This window comes from Neovison vison, chromosome 7 (genome assembly GCF_020171115.1).
Source record: "Neovison vison isolate M4711 chromosome 7, ASM_NN_V1, whole genome shotgun sequence".
NCBI classification, from domain to species: domain Eukaryota; kingdom Metazoa; phylum Chordata; class Mammalia; order Carnivora; family Mustelidae; genus Neogale; species Neogale vison.
In genome coordinates this window covers 109,971,432-109,991,630 of record NC_058097.1, presented here as the reverse complement: position 1 = coordinate 109,991,630, position 20,199 = coordinate 109,971,432, and the positions used below count along the sequence as shown (strand labels likewise).

Genomic DNA, 20,199 nt, shown 5'->3' with positions numbered 1-20,199 from the left:
ATCTGCTATCCCAACACACTAATCATTTCAGATTATTACGTTAATTTTTTTATATTTGGAAGTGATTTTCCAGTATTCTGAACTTAAATTTATGCAAAACTCCTAATATAAAGTAAAGGTATCATTATAAACTAGGCATTTAAGAGTTTTCCCCCTCTTACCCCCATGAGCACAGGACTAGTAATTCTCTCCATGTTCCCAGATGCTCCAGGTGAATGAGGGGATGTCATGATGGGAGACATATGTCCAACGACTGATGGCTCTACTTCAGAATCGGCGAGTGGAATCTGGGGCGACCCAGGCGGGCGTCCCTGAACAGTGAGAGCTACATAGGAACCAGCTTGTGGCGAGGAGAGAGAGGAAGGAAAATAACACTGTCAAAATCTTGCTTACGGCATTTCTCTACTTCCTCTTTGACAGTTTTCTAAGATCCAGTTATGTGAACAAGTTTGATCATCTGCTAACCACTGCTCCAGAGAAAAAGAATCCAACTTGTCATTGCTTTTTTATGACCTCCCCCAAAAATCTAAAAGAACAATGCCATTTTTGGATAGCAAATTACTATTCATAAGATCAGATATTACATGAAGGCAAATAAAATTTATAATCTCTTTAATTTAGGGAAGGGTTAGTTAACAGCAACCATCTACTAATGGTTATGTTCAATTAATTTTTTTAATGTAAATTTAAGAAATCATCCTATTTTGAGATGATACTAATTAGGCAGGGCTTAACTATTTTACAGAATACCATGAAGCAATTTTAAATCAACTTTAAAAAATGAGTAGGACAAATAATATCCCACAAAAATTGGAGACGAACATTCAATAAGTGAGTAGTGAGTTATTTTTAAAATGTGGGGAAGACAGAACTTCACTAGCCATATTACAGGAGGAAGAAAGTACAGAAAGCAAAACCAACCCTGACCAGAAAGACTCGACAACAGACATTCGTTATTTATCTAGCATCGAGAAGAAAAGAGACTTTCTAAATCAAGGATATTTCTAGATAACTGACCTCTGAATGACAAAATCTCCCTCTAAGACTTTTCAACAGAATTTCTAAATATGTTTATTTCACACTTTTCTCCCTATTTAACTGCCCATGGAACTCACTGTCAATTATTTCAGTGTTTGAGGTTCTAAGTCTTTTTTTTTTTTACACTTAGTGGTCACAAATGCTATGATTTGGGGAGATTTGAGAGACATAAACTTTTTAGAGTTTTTCAATTGTATTGCTCTGTCAGAAAGTCATCTATTATACCTTACTTATCCCATATCTATAATATATATAATAAATATATATGTATAAATGTGTGTATATATATATATATATGTAACTTTACCTATATTTACTTGCCTCCATTAGCTTCCTATTTCTTCCCTTTTCTTCTTCAGCTATGTCCAGAGTATGCATTACAGAGTAGGGCATGAGGGACCAGCACAAGTAGCGTACACAGGTGTGAGGCACTGCAAATTTAGATCTGTTCTGGATGCTCACAGTGTTTTGCGGTTACTTTAAGTTTTTAGCCAGGCTCTCAATATTGGATAAGGCATCTTATCTGCTATAATGCTAGGATCTACTTTTTCTGAGCAAAATTTACTGGTATGAGTAAAATATATAGCCTAAAAATCTAAAGAAATAATCTTATCTTTTATACTCTGCAATAGTTATCTGGCATATATTTATTTATAATCATAAACCATCATATGTATGTAGCACATAAAAATATATAAAACACAATCTCATTACATAATCAAACTGATTCAAGAATGGGGGTCTAATTTTGATCATCCCATTTCTTTTTAAAAAGTACTAAAGTGAAGAACTGTAAGATCGCAGGGACCGTTTAGAGCCCTGACAAAAAGTAAAAGGTAAAAGCCCTCCGAAGGAAAGGTAAAAAGGATTCAGGGGCTGCTTTAGTTCAAAAGTAAGATGGCCAAGAAAGAATTGTTTATGAAATTATTCTAAAGATGTCCACTCTATAAAACAAAAATAGGATTAAATAATAGTAGTGTTTCTCCTTGGCTATAAACAACTATTTCTTATTTGTAGTCTACCGTGGAAGAGCTTGATCCAGAAGATTCTAAATTCTTAACCCTGGAGATTTCCAAGAGATCACTACCCTGGATTTTATTTAATGACTTACTTATCTGAGGAAACATGACTATGCTAGATGACTTTTAAAGTTCCATTTCAGTTTATCTGGGCCATTCCATCTGAATTCTCAATCTCTTCCCCCTCAGATGACTCAGCCATTTCTTTCAAATATATGCTTTCTATATTACCAAGAGTAACAAGGATATTATAATCAACCACATATATAAAGTGAACAAAAGATAGTTATTAGTAAATTAAAATTTTTCACCTCAGACTTTCCTTTAATGCAGGGTTAAAGCGAACTCCAGCCGAGACTAAATCCGGCCCAAAGACTGTTTTTTTCTTTCTTTCTTTTTTTAAAATTTTATTTATTTATTTGACAGAGTGATCTCAAGTAGGCAGAGAGGCAGGCAGAGAGAGAGAGGAGGAAGCAGGCTCCCTGCCGAGCAGAGAGCCCAATGCAGGGCTCCATCCCAAGACCCTAGGATCACGACCTGAGCCGAAGGTAGAGGCTTTAACCCACTGAGCCACCCAGGCACCCTGCCACAGACTGTTTTGACAAAATAAAGTTTTACTGAAATACAACTACACCCATTCATTTACATACTGCTTATGACTGCTTTTGTGCTACAAAGAGAAAACAGAGTAGTAGACTATCGGAACCACAAATCCTAAGATATTCACTCTCTGGCTTATTACATAAGTGTTTTCTGATCCTTGTTTTAAGGGATTCAGAAACCAATTAAAATTGAGAATAACATTCACCTACATTTGATTAGCTTCACCACTTCCAAATGGTTTGAATGAGTCACCAGAGTTCCATTCACCTGTAAGAAAATGATAATAGCATGTCAGACACATTCCATTAAGAACAGATATATTGACTTTAGGAATTATTATACATAATACAACCCATTATAATATAACATAGTACAGAGAACGATATTAAAATACGTATATATTTGGTTCAATATTCACTTTTATTGCTATTCTATAAGATATACTCAGCCAGAAAATGAACTTGAATCCAAAACAAGGCCTTGACTTAAACAACATTATAACTTACCATGAAAAATGACAAAAGATACCATGCAACAGGTTTTATAAGTCCTTCACAGTGAAGGGCTCTTGCAAACAAAAAAGACCTCTTTGCAAATTCACTGATTTGTCAAAATCAGTTTAAAAGATTAAAAAAAATATATTTCCACAATATGCAATTTACTTGAAGTTTTCCAACCATGACCCAATCTTTACAAAGAAAATTAATTTTCAGTTAGGCTAATTATAGGAAATGTTATCCAAAGTCTCCACTAAACCAAATTAAGAAAAAATATCAAACATGGAACCAACGTTATTTTTCTTTTTCAAGTAATAGTAGTTTTTCAAGTTTTTTTCTTTTTCAAGTAATACTAATTTTTTTTAATTTTTTTTAAGATTTTTTTTTTTTTAATTTGACAGAGAGAAATCACAAGTAGATGGAGAGGCAGGTAGAGAGAGAGAGGGAAGCAGGCTCCCTGCTGAGCAGAGAGCCCGATGTGGGACTCGATCCCAGGACCCTGAGATCATGACCTGAGCCGAAGGCATCGGCTTAACCCACTGAGCCACCCAGGCGCCCCCAAGTAATACTAATTTTTACAAGGTCAAATATATCAGTGTCTAAGGTAGCAGTGAAAGTATACTAATCACGCCGATCAGAGATAATCAATGTTACACACAAAGTTTAATCTCTGGGACACTATTCTAGCATAAACACACCAGATACACAAACACAGACATATACATTATAACTGCCTTTTTTCCTGCAGATAAATACTTCTTTGTTGTATGTGGTTATCTTTCAGTATAGATACACACGCAGACCTAATCTATTCTTTTTAACAGCAGTAGATGAAATGTAATTTCTTTTTCTAGCCCTCCATTTATTTATGCACTTTTGCATTATTTACAAATTTTTAAAAATAATTATTAATTTATTTGAGAGAGAGAGTGAGTGAGTGAGTGAGTGAGTGCAGGGGGTAGGGGCAGAGTTAGAGGGAGAGAGAATCTTTTTAAGCAGACTCTCACTGAGCCCGGGGCCTAGCTGGGCTTGATCCCATGACCAAGATCACAACTTGAGCCAAAACCAAGAGTCAGAGGCTCAACCAACTGTACTACCCAGGCATGCCCACACATTTTTAATATGATAAAGATGAAGTGAATTTCCCTGTGCATATATCACTTCACATTTGTACACTTACTTCCTTAGGTAAGTTCCTAAAAGCAAAGTGGCTGGTCAAATGTTATATACTTTTTAAAAGTATACAATTTGGGGGGCACCTGGGTGGCTCAGTCAGTTAAGTGTCTGACTCTTGGTTTCAGCTCAAGCCATGGTCTCAGGGTAATGAGATCCAGCCCTGCAGCAGGCTCCATGCTGGGGGTGGGGCCTGCTCAAGATACTCTTTCTCTCCCTCTCCCTCTGCCCCTCCCCTGCTCTCTCTCTTGAAACAATTTTTTAAAAAATATATATCACTTGATACATATTCACAAATTTATATCCAAATAGATTCTACCCAATTTATACTGACAAGTTTATGAGAGTAGCCATTTTACCATACAAAAACTATGCCAAAGGTATACAATCAATAATGTTTAAAATTTCTGACAGCCAAATATATTTTTACTTTTTATTTTATTTTATGTTATTTTATTTTGTTTTTTAGAGAAGGAGAGAGAAAAGGGGAAGAAGAGAAGAGGGAGAGAGAGAATCTTAAGCAGACTCTATGCCATGCAGAGCCCACAGTGGGGCTCAATCTCACAACCCAGAAATCATGACCTGAGCTGAAATCATGAGTTCGACACTTAACCAACTGAACCACCCAGGCCCCCCTTCACCTGTCAGTTTAATTTCTATTTCTTTGTTATAAGTGTGGTGAGACATATCCTAATTCTTTGCCTTTTTTTTCTATTAGGCTATTTATTTACTCTTCTCTTAGGAATTTAAAAGTGCTCTTTACAAGTAAGGTATTCTACTCTATAGTAAGTTTCAAATACTTTTTTCCTGATAGTTGTCTGTAAATACATATTCATGGTGCCTTTTCCTATGTAACGATTCAATTTTTTAAGTATTCAAATTACTCAACCATCTCAAGAATAATGACTGACCAATCCACTCTTCTCGTACTATTCAGAATTCAAGGCCTGTTTCTGGAATGATAGGCCTATACCTAGACTAGAGCAACCTGCTTTGAATTAATCCCTACCATGTCATCTCATACAATACCCATATATATAACATTTTTTTTAAGCTATTCTTATACCTCTGTAAAATTCATTTGGAAGACTCATCAGTTTGACAAATAATGATACATCTCCCCAGTCATATTAAAATATATTTTTTAAATTTTTTTATAAACATATATTTTTCCCAGGGGTACATATTAATATATTTTGATGAGATTTTCTTACTAACAGATAAGACTAGAGAGAAATGATCTTTATCACAGTGAGTTACGTTCCTATTTAAGAATACACATGATTCCATTTATTCATGCTTTTTATTATGCCCTTCAGTAAAAAGTAATATTAATTTTAAAATAAATGAATGTTTTTATAGTCAACAAATACATACAACGCACTGCTTTTAATAAGAATTAAAGTGAAAAAAATAAAATATGGTTAACATATGCTGTTTTTAAATCTACCATAATAAATTCCATGATAGTCTTTTCCTTACCTTGATGATTCGATCACCTGTCTGTACCCCAGCCCGCATGGCTGCTCCATCTGTAAAAGAAATTAATTACTTAAAACATAATTCATTTGCATGCTAATTTTCTTGAAAGAGAGGCAGAGTAACCAAATGGTTAAAAACATGTGCCTTTGCCACTCTCTAGTTGTGTGACCATGCATGGATTAATTTTATGGGTTTTTTTTTTTTCACTCTAAGCCTCAATATCACCCATAAAATCGGAATAAAAAATACCTACCTCAAATTACAGCACCCAATATAAAGAAAGTACTCAACATACGGTAATAGAACATATTATTATTGTCATTTTGTGAAATGTGGGTGCTTTGGAACACATAACCATTTCTTTAATCTGGTCTAACAAATATCTCTTGTGCCATGAAGAAATAAAATTCCACAAACTTCTCTAAGAGAGATGATGTATAAAGCAACAGTTTCTAAAACTGTAATAAGATTGTTTCTTTCTAGTGCATACAAAGAAAATCAATTGGGGTGAATTCATGCCTATAACTAGGACACTAAACACCAATTTAACAAAACAGGCCATATGACCTGCAATGTATATGATTCTTTTATTCTAGGCAATAGACATTAAGCTTTTCTCTTCTTACTCTTTGCTCCCAAGTGACAAGACTATTTTAAAAAACGCCTTGCCTTCTTTGACAGACTGTACGAAGACTGGATTGTCTCCACTGACCGTCAGCCCAAATCCATTGTCATCCTTCTGGATGATCACACAGCGCTGAACAAGACCTGCACAAGAACCGCAGGGTAAAAAGAGAAGAGAAAATGGGAGAGAAAAAAGACATAATTACATATTAGTAATGAACTGTAACGACCTACATTCTATCTGGAGAAACACAAGGTGGCACGTGAAACCCGTTATCACAAACCAGAGTACTAACCCCATAAACAAAACAAATACGAGACTATCACCAAGAGTCATATGTATTGGTTTCTCACTGGAGAGGCAGGGTGGAATTGCTCTGAGATTAAAAACAGCTATGGTGAAGTGGAAAAGATGAAGTATTAGAGAGGAGACGGAAGGCCTATTCACATCTCTGCTATTTGTAACATGAAACCTTCCCCACTGCCCTCTGTTCAGGTGCTCTAACTGGTGTTCAAACCCTAGAAAATCAAACATTTGGGGATGTTAGGCTAGAAGCATCCCATGCTAAAGCCCAGTGAAATCCAATCTCACTCTTAGAAAATGAGACTATCTAAAGAAGGGAGGTGCATGAAGAGCATGGGAGCTCTTCCAAAAGAGAGAAAGAACTAGTTCAAAGAGAAGAAAGACCTGGGCTCATAGAAAAAATAAACAGAAAGGACAAAAATGTAGGAAAGATAAAGAACCCTTGAGCTCAACCAACTCGTTTCTTTCACATACTTACCTGATTCCTACAGGAGATTTTGTTTTCCTTCTAGCAAACAGCAAACAAAAGTAGTCAAGGCAAGGTGAAAGAAAGAAGACCACAACCAAAGGTTTAGGAATGTCCCATCACAGAACCCTGATTAGTACCCAGGGCTGTTCGATCATAGATCAAGATCTGAAGATCCTGAACTCTGTGTTAGCCAGAGATTTAGTACTTTCAGCTTTGCGGAATCTAAGCGTTTCACCAAAAATCAATATATAAAACATGTAAAATAATGAAAGTATACTTATGTTTGGAAAATAAAAATTTCTTCAAAATAACGATTATTACACAAAGAGCATGACCTTTTAAATAAGCCTGATGTACAAAACAAAGGATTACGTTGAAGACCACATATTAATGAATACATGTATTTCTTGCTGTTAATGAAATGTCACAAGTCTGTGAGCCTACTGCAAATGAAAGCCTGGAATAAGGGGGTCATAGTACAGAAAACACAAACCATAACCCCACACAAAAAATTAACTTAAAGCAAATCGTTGACCTAAACACAAAGGCTACAACTTTTCATAAGAAAATACAGGAGAAAATCATCAAGACCTTAGGATAGGTCTTTTAGGATGCAAAATGCAGCAACCATGAAAGAAAAAAAAAAAAAAACTAGGAAATTGGACTCGAAATTTTAAATACCTGCTCTTCTAAAAACACGAATAAGAAAATGAAAAGGCAAGGCACAAAGTGGGAGAAAATATTCATAATTCAAGTGTATGATAAAGGACTTGTATCCAGATTATACTGAAAAGACAACAACTCTATAATTCAATAATGGGGGACTCATTTCAAAAAGAACAAAAGATTTTGAGGCATCTGGCTGGCTTGGTCAGTAGAGTGTGTAACTCCTAATCTTGGGGTTGTGAGTTCAAACTGCATGTTGGGCATAAAGATTACTTTAAAAAGAACAAAAGATTTGAGTAAATGCAGTACAAAGAAACATACCTCAATGGCCAAAAAGCATATGCAAAGGTGCTCAACATCTGCTGTCATCAGGAAAATGCAAACTAAAACCACAGTGAGAAACCACTCTACACTAACTTGATTGGCTAAAAATAAAAAGACTGATAATACCAAATGCTGACAAGGATGTGGAGCAACTGGAACTCTCATGCATTGCTGGTGGGAGTGTAAAATGGTACAAACATTTTGGAAAACAGTTTAGAAAATTCTTGTAAAGGTAAGTACACATTTACATATGACCCAGCAATTTCACTCTAAAGAAAAATGAAAACTCATGTCCACATAAAGACTGGTTACACACATAGTCATGGTAGTTTTGTTCCTAAGATCCAAAAACCAGAAATAACTCTAAAGTCTATCAACAGATGAATAGATAAACAAACTGCTTTATATCGATTATAATAAAATACTGCTTAGCAAGGAAAAAGAGGAATAACTCATACATGCAACAAACGTGGATGAATCACAAAAACATCATGCTAAGCAAAGCAGATACAAAAGAGAGTCCATACAATATGATTCCAGTGGAGAAGAGGCAAAACTAAAGGACAGTAACAAAAAGCAGGGTAGTGCCTACGGACAAGTGGAGAGGAAGGGAGAGAATAACCACAAAGAGACATGAAGGAACCTTTTGGGGTGATGGAAATGTTCTATATCTTAATTAAGGTAAAGGTTATATAAGTGTGTATTCCTTTGCCAAAATTCATCCAACTGTACATTTAAAAGGACTACATCTTATTTTATGTAAATTATACCTCAAGAAAGTTGATTTTTCACATCAAAATTTGTTAGCCCTCAACTCTAGAGACTATGACACACCAAACAGTATTTGTCGTTGTTGTTTTTTTTAACGATTTTATTTATTTGTCTGAGAGAGCGAGGGAAAGAGAGAAACAGAGCATGAGCAGCAGGAAGGGATAGAGAGAGAGGAGGAAGCAGGCTCCCCGCTGAGCAAGGAGCCAGACATGGGGCTCGATCCCAGGACCCTGGGATCATGACCCGGGCTGAAGGCAGACACTTAACTCACTGAGCCACCCAGGCGCCCCACCAAACAGTATTTGAATTAGCAAATTCACCCACAAATAGTAAATGGTAATGGGGGCAGAGGAAAGATAACCTATCAGAATTCAATCTTTGATGTAATGCTGCATCCTTCAAGTAACTGGGAAAAATTATAACTAGAATGGGTATGAATACATAAAATCAAGAAGATTTTTTTATTAATTTTTAGTACATAATACAATAAATATAAGAATTAGAGACTCCTGGTTTTGAATCAGGTCATGATCTCGGGATTGTGAGATCAAGCCCTGTGTCGGGCCCATGTTCTATGGGGATCTGCTCAAGATTCTCTCTCCCTTTCCCTCTGCCCCTTCACCCCGTACGTGCTCTACATTTGTGTATTTCACTTGTATATAATATATATTAAGTATTTAGCTTAATGCCTGACACAAATAAAGGCTCATAAATGTTAAATATTTCATTATGATTAGGACTACAATGCCCTTGGATTTTCCTGTTCAGGAATATATTACTCATCTATCCATTCCATCAATTAAAAAAATCAATTAAAACACTTTTATGCTAAACTCCTATCATTAGGGGCGGCTGGGTGGCTCAGTGGGTTAAGCAACTGCCTTCGGCTCAGGTGATGATCTCAGGGCCCTGGGATCGAGCCCCACATCAGGCTCTCTGCTCAGCAGGGAGCCTGTTTCCTCCTCTCTCTCTGTCTGCCTCTCTGCCTACTTGTGATCTCTCTCTGTCAAATAAATAAATAAAATCTTAAAAAAAAAAAAACTCCTATCATTAATGCAAATGCTCCTTGAAAGAATCAGTCCTTATTTATGCCTTTGTCTAAACTTTGTTTTAACAAACAAGCAAATTAGTTTTGGATGGGGAAGGAACAAACAAGAAAATATTATGGGCAGGGCTTCTTCTAAGAAGGCAACTTTAGAATATAGGAGATAGCAAGAAGGCCTGAAGAAATAGATCACCTTCTTTTGAAAGCTTTTCCTCAATACCCAGACCAGATTAGGTAATCCCTTAGAGACAGTGCCCTCTATTTACTCCCTTAGTAACATTATCATTCCCAATTGATACCTATTTGTTTTTATCCACTGACTAGATTATATGCTTCAAGAATGTAGGGGCTCCATTATTGTTTACCATCTTATTTTAGGAACTGGCAAGTGTTCAGACACAGAAGGAAATTTTTTTCAGTTGCTCATGAATTAATAAAAATTAGATAAGTTGGTGGATCTGGAGATGAATGGAAGCTCAGAGAGGTAGGTTACTGGACACAGTCCATTTTAGCAAATACGCCCAGGGTCATAACAAACTGCTAAAAATTGAATAAATGTAGTTGGATTACTTCAGAATTTTGCAAACCTGTTTTCTACGATTCAAAACTGTCCAGCCTGATAACTTTCCCTCTTAATTCTACATCAAAAGGAAATGAGAAACAAAGGATAAAGAGGAACAGAAAAAGAGCTTTGTGCATATCCTATTCATCTTTCTCCTCTCCCCAGCCCCACTATATTGTCCATTTATTATTATTCTAACTCTGCTAATCTAAGAACTTGATGTACTTTGACATATAAGATCATATAGAATCGTAAGAATCACTAGACCAATGCAAAAGGAAAACATGCCTTCTGTATACAGCCAATTCAGAATCTATGTAATTCAAACTGATGCTACTATTTTGTCCTAGGAATCTATGCCACCTGCATAAACTTGGATTTGGGGTCATAATTAAGTAAAAACTAAGCTACCATGCCATTCAAAATTCAGAAATCTAGTCTTTCAAATGCTTAGATCTATTATGTTCCTTCCCATTCAAAGCCAATAAAATGCTTTATATTTTTCCCCTTGAGAGAAATGTTCTACCTTTCTACCTGTTATAGACCAGAAACTGTTTTAACCCACCACAGAGGACAAATTACAACTTTCACATCCCTAACACTGAAATCACTGATACACCAACACTAAAATCACCAAGAACTCAATTATCACATTTCTGAAATGCCCTTTTTGACAAACAAAATCCACTTTTTTGTTTTAGCAAATCTGCACCAAACACCTGTCCACCAGTTATTGAACACTGCAGTCTGTGGGTGTTGTGAGGAAGACAAAACCACTACAGGTCTGTGCCCTCTAATGCCCTCTAAGAACTTAAAATCTTGGCAGGAAACGACAACCGAGATGTAGGGAAATGGCTATATCTAATGAAGGACCAGAGTATAGGACAAATAACAGGCCCCATATGGTTTATGAAAGAAGGGAAAGTTAAAAGCAGAGCCCTAACTCCAAAACAGCCACTTTCACATTTCAGTAATTAAAACCAACCAACCAACATCCTCCATTTTTACTTTATCTGGTTTTTACACACACATATACAGATAGTCGGTGGTTTGCTGGTTGGTTTTGCTAAATCACTTATTGTCTGTTAGAATTACCATACAATGTGATTACCCCCCCGAACAGGAGTTTTTATAAGGTCGCGAATCACTTTGATGGGAGCTGCATCCAAGCGCAGTGTGTGAAGACCGTGTCCGATAAGTAAGATAATGACGATGCTCAACCTGCCCTGAAACTTGGTCATGGCGCTACTTCCTCGTTCTCATCATTTTTAGTGCCACAGAAGATTGTTTTGTCACAAATCTCTACTTTCTAAGGGCACATGGAGTACGGATAAACAAGTGCACATCTCATGTCCTTAACCACAATGTACCAAGAGTCTTCTTTTGTGCTACTGCACTCCTAGAAAGCAGCTACAGATCCTATTATTTTTGTATCTCTAGCCCTTCTCATAATGCCTGGCATGTGACAGGTAAATGAATATTTCCTATGTAAACTTGAATTTATTTTGGATATAGGAAATTTTAAATCATACCCAATCACTTTTTAGGAAAAAGTAAAATCATAGCCCTGAAACCATGCAAAGTACAGAAATACCTTTAGAAGGACACTAATCTTCCCCTACGTAACTTCTAACTGAAACAATCTGATTTCCCACCTCCCCTAAAATAACATCTCTAGTTATAAATACATTTTTTATTTCCTAACTCTTAAAGATTATGCTATTTCACCTGAAAGCTAATAATAGATCTCATGCTTCACATCATCAGTGAAGTAAAAATGTTCTATAAAATTTATATAAATACTATCCTTTCCTAAATTTTCTTTTCTCTTTATAATAAAGGACATTTCTTTTTCTTGTTTTGACAGTGTGGTATTTGAAACCAACATAAAATGACTATTTCATACTCAAAAGATAATTACCAAGGATGGTATTTGAAAGTGAAAAAAATTAAGCCTTTGTAAGGCTTTGGAGTGGGCAGGGGAAGAAGTCATAAAAAGGTACTCTGAGGGTGCCTGGGTGGCTCAGTGGGTTAAAGCCTCTACCTTCGGCTCAGGTCATGATCCCAGGGTTCTGGGATCAAGCCCTGCATCAGGCTCTCTGCTCAGCGGGGAGCCTGCTCCCCCACCTGCGTTGCCCCCCCACCCTGCCTCTCTGTCTACTTATAATCTCTGCCTGTCAAATAAATAAATTAATTAATCTTTAAAAAAAAAAAAGGTACTCTGAAAAAGAGGAGAAAGTACTCTCAGATTTCACGGTAATACACTCCTGGAAAAAAAGCAACAATAGTACCAAACAGCAAGTTATGGAAAACGGAGTATTAAATATGCAAAGCAACATGCTGAACCTTCCATTCTGCATTTATTCTAGCGAAAGCACACCAGTCTTTCTTCACCTTTCATTTTATTACATGACCAAACCTCTCTAAGTCTCACCTCTCAAGAATTAGCTTCAGGGAAGGGTGTGGAGAAAGACCATGTGCAACCTCATAAAAACAGCTCATTTTTAAACTGCTGCCAGACATACATGTTTTATGAGTAAGACCTCAGATAATCCTTTGATTAAGAAGCTTCTGGATTCTAAACGCACAATGCTGCCAGCAAGAGGAAGCTTTAACTTCCAAGTGTGCTGATTTCATTCTTTTAGACTATTACCAGTAGTGAGTCTCTTTTCTAAGTTACGTTTTCTTCTACCTTGAAATTTTTCTGAAGAGAAGAAAAATCCAATCATGATGGGCCAACATCATATGTTATCAGTTCTCCTTATTAAAATACTTCATTCTGACATCAATAATCATTCATTCAAAACACATTAAATGAGTGCCTCCACTGTTTCAGGCATTATGCGAGATGCAAAGGCAGACGGAAACACAAATAGCTAGATGCGAAGCCGGGTGTCAAAGGTTAGACCACAGAGGAGAGGGGCAAACCCAGGAAAGCCCTGTGTTGGAGGCAGTGTTTGAACCAGGCCTTATAGGATGGAGAGTTAAAGGAGGTAAACCATTCAAGACAATGGGAATGGCATGAGCAAAGAAAGAATACCAAGCCATACTTGGAGAGGGAAAATGTGGAGGAAAGGCTGGTACCTTTAGGTAAATGGTAGTAGAAGTAACAGGTGGGTTAAGGCAGAATGATAAACTAGAAACAAATTATAGCATATCTTAATTAACTATTCATACTTTCCTAGTAAGTGCATGACCAAATCCTTACTTTAATCCTATTAATCTAACAGAGAGAGTAGAACGGAGAAAAGGAAGTAAATCAATGTGAAATCGAAGTGAATCAAAGTAAATCTAAGTGAAACAAAATTATGAGTCTCTGCAAACAGTCTTATGATGTGATGGAAAACTGAACAGAACAGCGGCGACAGAACCAGAGAGTGAGGGATGGAAGATAATGTGATGGTAGAACCCACTGGACCTGGCCAACTCTGGACTCCCGAGGACAAGGGAAAGGGAGCAAAGATGACTTTAAGAAAACGAGACTAGGTGAGTGTCAGAATGGTGGTGCCATGAGAAGAATCAGGATCACGAAGAAGACTGATTTCTCGCCACAGGGAACAAAGATGAACTGCACATCGGTCATTCTGAATTTGAAAGATGGTCAGAGTAAAAATATTCAGTAAACAGTTTAAAATACAAGACTGGACACAGGAGAAAAGACCAAGGACAGAAACACAGACCATGCGTGCAACTGGAAGAAGGGGAAAAGCAATCAAGTAAAGGAAAGACAAAACAGCCGCAAAGAAGAAAGAACCAGATTAATGTACTATTACAGAACCAAACCAAATAAAGGATATCAGCATTGCCAGTTTGTTCAGAGGAAGATGAGAACTGAGAAAAAGTTCAAAGATTTTCAACTAGGATCTTTTGGTTCACCTTCCAGATAGTACGTGTTGGGAAGTCAGACTGCAAGAGGTCAGGAAGCGAGTGACTTAGGAGGACGCAGGAGGTTCATGTTTAGAGTGTTCTCTGCCAGGCTGAAGAAGAAAGAAAGAATAACTTGGGGACTTTAACCTTTATACATCTGAGAAGGCTGAACGTAAAAAAGGTAAGAGTTTTTTAAAAGTCCATTCTGCAGGGCACCTGGTGGCACAGTCAGTTGGGCGTCTGTCTGCCTTTGACCTGGGTCATGGCCCTGAGATGGGGCTCCACGTCGAACTTCCTGCTCAGCGGGGAGTCTGCTTCTCCCTCTGCCCTCTCATGCTCTCTCTCTCTCTCATGCTTGCGCTCTCTCTCTCTCAAATAAATAAGTAAAATCTTTAAAAAAAAAAAAAAAAACCACTCTGAAGTAACCAACCAGGATAGTTCAAGTACTAACAGCGTGCTTCTGTTACAGACTACCGTTTGGGTCTTCCCCTCCCCCAATTCATACACTGAGTCCTAACCCTTAACATGCAATGGTATTTGGAGATGGGGCTTTGACAGGTAATTAGAATTAGATGAGGTCCTAAGAGTAGGGCCCTCATGATGGCATCAGTGTCCTTAGAAGAAGACACACCAGAGAGACTGTTCTCCACTTGCGCTTGCACCAAAGGACCATGAGAGCACAAGGCAAAACCATGGCCATCTGCAAGGCAGGAGAGAGCTCTCCCCGGAACCTGCAACCCTGATCTCATACTTCTAGCCTCTAAAAGTGAGAGAAAATACATTTTTGTTATTTAAGCCAAGTCTCTGGTATTTGTGATAGCAGCCCCAGCAGATTAGATAGTTTCAGAAAGATCTGGCTTACTTTCTTCTATATAATCCTGCAGCTAGAATCTAGAATCTAGAATCATGAAGCCAGGACAGAAGGCAAGAAGAGGCTGCTATCAAACTTAAATGCCCTCAAGAACCCTCTCATGTCCCACAAAAGTCCACAAAATTTCTCCATCATGATATTCATAAGAAAAATAGAAAATGAAGTATCATTGAAACTATAGCTCAGAAACATAATCTGAACATGGTCAACAGACACTGAAAGGTACAGAGGGAGAAATAAGGAGAAATTGAATAATACTGACCTACTGCACCAGGCAGAAACTTAACAAAAGAAGTCAATACAAAACAAACACAGTTTTCTTGTAAAATGAGCAAAGTAAATTTATCTTACCAAAAACAGCTCTAAAAATGGCAAAGAGAGTTCAAAATAAATACTCTGTTAAGTGAAGAACTAGCATTTGTCGAAGTATTGAGCTAGTGAATTCTACCCCAAGACAGTGTAAAATCTCGAAACTTAGAAGTGGGCTTGTTAAGAGATGCTACACTAAGAAAATGTCAGCAGTTGGTGTGACTCTACTCAGTCATATCCCATTATTTCCAAGCTTTTTCTTGACCCCTCCTTCTCAAGATTCTTTTCCATCTGTGGTAGCAGCACAAAGTCTGAGGAAGTCTACTCACACAGATGATAAAACATTTGTAATGTCAAAGAGATTTAAGTTAGCATGCTCACTCTGTTCTGATCAAGTCATCCCTTTTATAAGTGCTTTTTAAAGACCCATGGCTCAGTTCCTTCCAAAAAAGGTATTTCGAGGGTTTTCAAGAAACAAACATACAAAGAAGCCACACCTTATTTCCCCATTACCACTTAAAATGTTTCTATTACTAACAAGCGAATGGCATGTCAGAACTAGCATCAATATTCCTATCACTGAAATATTAACATCCAAATCAAACAGCAAGCCTTTGCATACATACCTATCATCCTATCATCCAAAGTAAACATCCTAGCATCCAAAGCAAATACCAAGCTTTTGCATTCATACCACAGATCTAGGAAAATGGTGGGGGAGGTGAAATACAACATTGCAAAGGCTACCAGAAAAGGAGGGAGCGAATAAAGATAGTCTTCACATTCCTAAGGAGAGAATAAACCATAGGAAGCTCTTATACAGAACAGAAAGACAGAGTCTTGAGAAATTTGGAAGCTATTTCTTATTTAGGAGGAGCCAAATAACTTTGGAAGGAAGAAAAAACATACATTTGCCATGCCATACAGCATGGTACACATTTTTTTCTTGACCTACTGTAAAAGATTTCTCTACACACAAAAAGGAACTGGTCATAAAAACCGAAGCAAAGAACTATATTTACTGAACATGGAAGCATTAACTGGTTTAAAACCAAACACTGAGGCCTCATAATATTAAAAAGTATGTGATATTATGGGTCAAGTGTCAGGAGATATAAATTATAAAATGTCTTGGGGGGCTGGGGCACTTTCATATATTTTTTTTTTCCTTTCATGTTATGTCAGGCTAGGAAACACTTATATCTGGGGAAACTTCCATATGACAGACTTCTGCCTCTTTTAGGGAAAACCTGGTTTTCCTTTGAGGCCAAATTTGGAATCTTCTTAAAAAGAAATAACTTATTAGTCTTTCAGAGATTATTTTAAAAGTCTGGGTTCCAAGAAGGGCTTCTCCTATTCACTTTTCTCAAGGCACTAATCGGCTGCCAAAACAAGAGAAGAGAGGGCAGGTAAAACTGTGCAGAGGAAAGGGAAAAACATGTATGAACTTCACAGACATGGTTTATATGATCTTTGGAAGACAGGGCACAGCCTAGAAATATTAGTGCTTCAATAATCTGTTGCAAAAGTTAACCACTCAGTTTAAACCTGCTCTTCGTGAAAATTATTTTTAAAAGGTGTCATTTTGACATTTGCCCATTCAGAATAAGCTTCAGGGACACTAATGAAATGCATAAACAAATTCTTCAAGCCATAGAAATAAAATATTTAAAGTATTTTTGCTGTTGTGGGTAAATCATACATGAACAACATTTCCAGATGATGAGGCCAATAAAAAGAAACAAATAAAAAAAATCAAATAAAAATTCCAAAAAACTGGTAACACCTCTAAGTCACACCAGTGCTATGCTTAGAGGGAAAGACTGGTGCCATGAAATTCTATGTGATCCAAACTCAGCAAATGGGACATGGGAAGAAGACGCCAAGAATTCAAAGCCCACCCATGTTAAGTGGAAGAGCCCAACTCAATAATATCAGACATCATCACTTTCCCTTCAGACACAAGATGAAAGACAAGATGGGTCATGTGGCCTACTCTTACTCTATGATGTTAGTTTCTAGCAACCTTAAGCTTCCCAGTGGCAGCCACATTAAAACCCCAGGCTCCCTTTCCCTGCAGTAGGTCATGCCATGCAGAGCAGACACAAGGAAGGCTGAAGTTATTTAAAAGAAAAACAAAAAAGTAAACAGCATGAAGCAAGCTCCAAAGGTGCAAGGCTGAATTGGCTACATTAGCTTACCATATATCTCGGATCTACTCTCCTCTGAACTAGACTTTGTCTTCTTGGAGGAGCTATCTGCACAAGAGCGGGAGAAAAGGAGAGAGATATAGAAAATATGGAGACCAATGTAAGGGGAAAAATTCATGGGGGAAAAAAGGAATGAATCATGATCAAGTTAAATCGTGCAAACACAAAGTATGAACATCACAGGTGACAGCACTTAGAACAGTCACGAACAGCACAAGTAATGACATATTTTAAAGATTTATCGAAGAAAAGACAGTGCAATAAAAATGTGTTCAAACAACATGACACATGAATAGTCTACAAAATATATCATCTGACAATCATAGAGATGACAAAAGCACTAAAAGCTGTAATAATCTCATTTTGAAGCTCTGCATACCACTTCACTGACCCTGTCTTTGGAGATGGGCACACCACAGAGGAGTAATACAAGATAAGTCAATCTAACAAGACTCTAAGGTTTATATGAACATAGGGCAGATACTCATTAGCAAGAATAATAACTAATCATATTAATAAAAGCCTCTGAGCCCTATGATGTCAAAATTATATGTCAGAATTTAAAAATTATCTTTTAATGGAGATCCAGAAGTTGTACGCCCCCCCCAAGCCTAAATAAACTGATGACTGGGATTTCATTTTTACCTATGACCCAAGATACAAGTAAATTCCTAGCTAGTCACTTCCTTTTCTTCTCTTCCAGAATAATGTTTATAATGTTTTTTCAAAATAACCGTTTACAATGAAAATATAAGACATCTGAGTTGGATACAAAAAATACACTCTATTAAAACTGTATTTCTAGACGAAAATGTCTTAAAGAGATACTCTTTATTAATCACTTAGCGATTACCTACTATACTCTTTTGTCATAGGAACATACAACAGAGTAAAATAGTATATACACAAAGAACACTTATCAGTTTCAAATGACAAAAGCGAAATTATCCAGCATTTTTTATAAATTAAATACTGACTGACTTTATAAGGAGGAAGCAAAAGCCCATATTGTACAAGAGGAGTTCAATCTATTTGTATAAAATTAAGAATATAAATAGTCAGAAGTTCACTAGCATGAAAACCTTAGACAAGATCAACACTACTTAAAAGATTCTCTGCACTCAGAATATTTTTGACTGAAGAAAAAGGGGTCTCTATTCATTTGCTTACTCTAAAGTGAGATGATCAGTAATCTCTGAAGTTGGATTTTATCTAATACTCCAACTTACTATGGTCACACACGAATTTTTAAATGACTACAGAAATCTGCAGTTATTAGAGCTTTGATTTTATGAGATACTACCGATCACACTTAGGATTTATTTTAATACTAAGTCCTTGGTCTGACTAGAATTTCCAATTATGACAAATGACTATTTTTATTGTCATTATTTTTAAATAAAATACACTCTACAATGATGCTTCCATAGTGGAATCCATAGCGTTGATGTTAAAAATGCTTGCATTCATCCCCAAAGCACAGGTTTTATATTAACATTGAAGAGGAAGGAAGAGTCGGAAACAGATCAAACAAGAACTCCTGGGTGTTTCAGGTAGTTATGTAGCTTATTAAGCCAAATTATTCTGAACTAAACTACACTCAATATTCTTTGGAAGAACAAACAGTGCTTTACCTGTAGGATCAAAATCATGTGATGCACTGCGCTCAACTTTCTGCTTCTTATCTGTTGGTGACTCTCGATTCAAAATACTCCCATGCCTAAATTAAAGTAAAGCAGTCAAATATTTACTACAAGCAAATCAAGCAAATAAAAATTTAATTGCAAGTGTGTCTTACCAAGAGAATCCAAGTATTCAGTTTACCTCATACATCCTCATAAATCTAACCTATATTTTTCAAGAAGTTTTAAACTCAGTCTATGGTATGTGTAATAAATAATCTAGTTACTTGCTTATAAAAAGTGCTTAAAAATAATAAAAGTAGTATATAGTATTAAGTTTATTTTATTCTTAGAAATAACTTATATTTGGGATGCCTGGGTGGCTCAATTGGTTAAACATCTGCCTCAGGTCATAATCTCAGAGTCCTAGGATCAAGTCCTGCATCCAGCTCCTTTCTCAGCAGGGAGCCTGCTTCTCCCTCTGCCTGCTGCTCCCCCTTGCTTGTACTCTTCTCTCTCTCTTTGTCTCTCTGACAAATAAGTAAATGAAATCTTTAAAAATAAAATAAAATAACTTAAATTCTTCCAGTGGCCTTCACAGGTTACTATGACTTCCACTGAACAGGTAAGAAAACAGTGTCTGAAAGTAATTCGACACTTTCCCCGACCTGACCCTACATATACTATGGTCAGGTTCAAAATCACTGTGTAAATATAGCATGGGTGAGAATAATAAAAAGAAA

The 20,199-nt window shown here is 36.7% G+C and overlaps 1 protein-coding gene across 5 annotated transcripts in view; it reads right to left on the bottom strand.

Moving 5' to 3' along the window:
* The window catches only part of ARHGEF12 (Rho guanine nucleotide exchange factor 12), a 143,092-nt gene that overhangs the window by 52,467 nt on the left and 70,426 nt on the right, over positions 1–20,199 (bottom strand). For 4 of the 5 annotated variants that reach the window (XM_044258060.1, XM_044258056.1, XM_044258057.1 and 1 more), the window contains exons 3-8: positions 19,469–19,554; positions 17,826–17,882; positions 6,482–6,580; positions 5,813–5,862; positions 2,870–2,927; positions 162–340 (exon numbers count right to left, since the gene is read on the bottom strand). In XM_044258060.1, coding sequence (XP_044113995.1) covers positions 162–340; positions 2,870–2,927; positions 5,813–5,862; positions 6,482–6,580; positions 17,826–17,882; positions 19,469–19,554 — 529 coding nt within the window. The remainder of the gene's footprint in view (positions 1–161; positions 341–2,869; positions 2,928–5,812; positions 5,863–6,481; positions 6,581–17,825; positions 17,883–19,468; positions 19,555–20,199) is intronic. The other variant, XM_044258059.1, reaches the window with a different exon arrangement.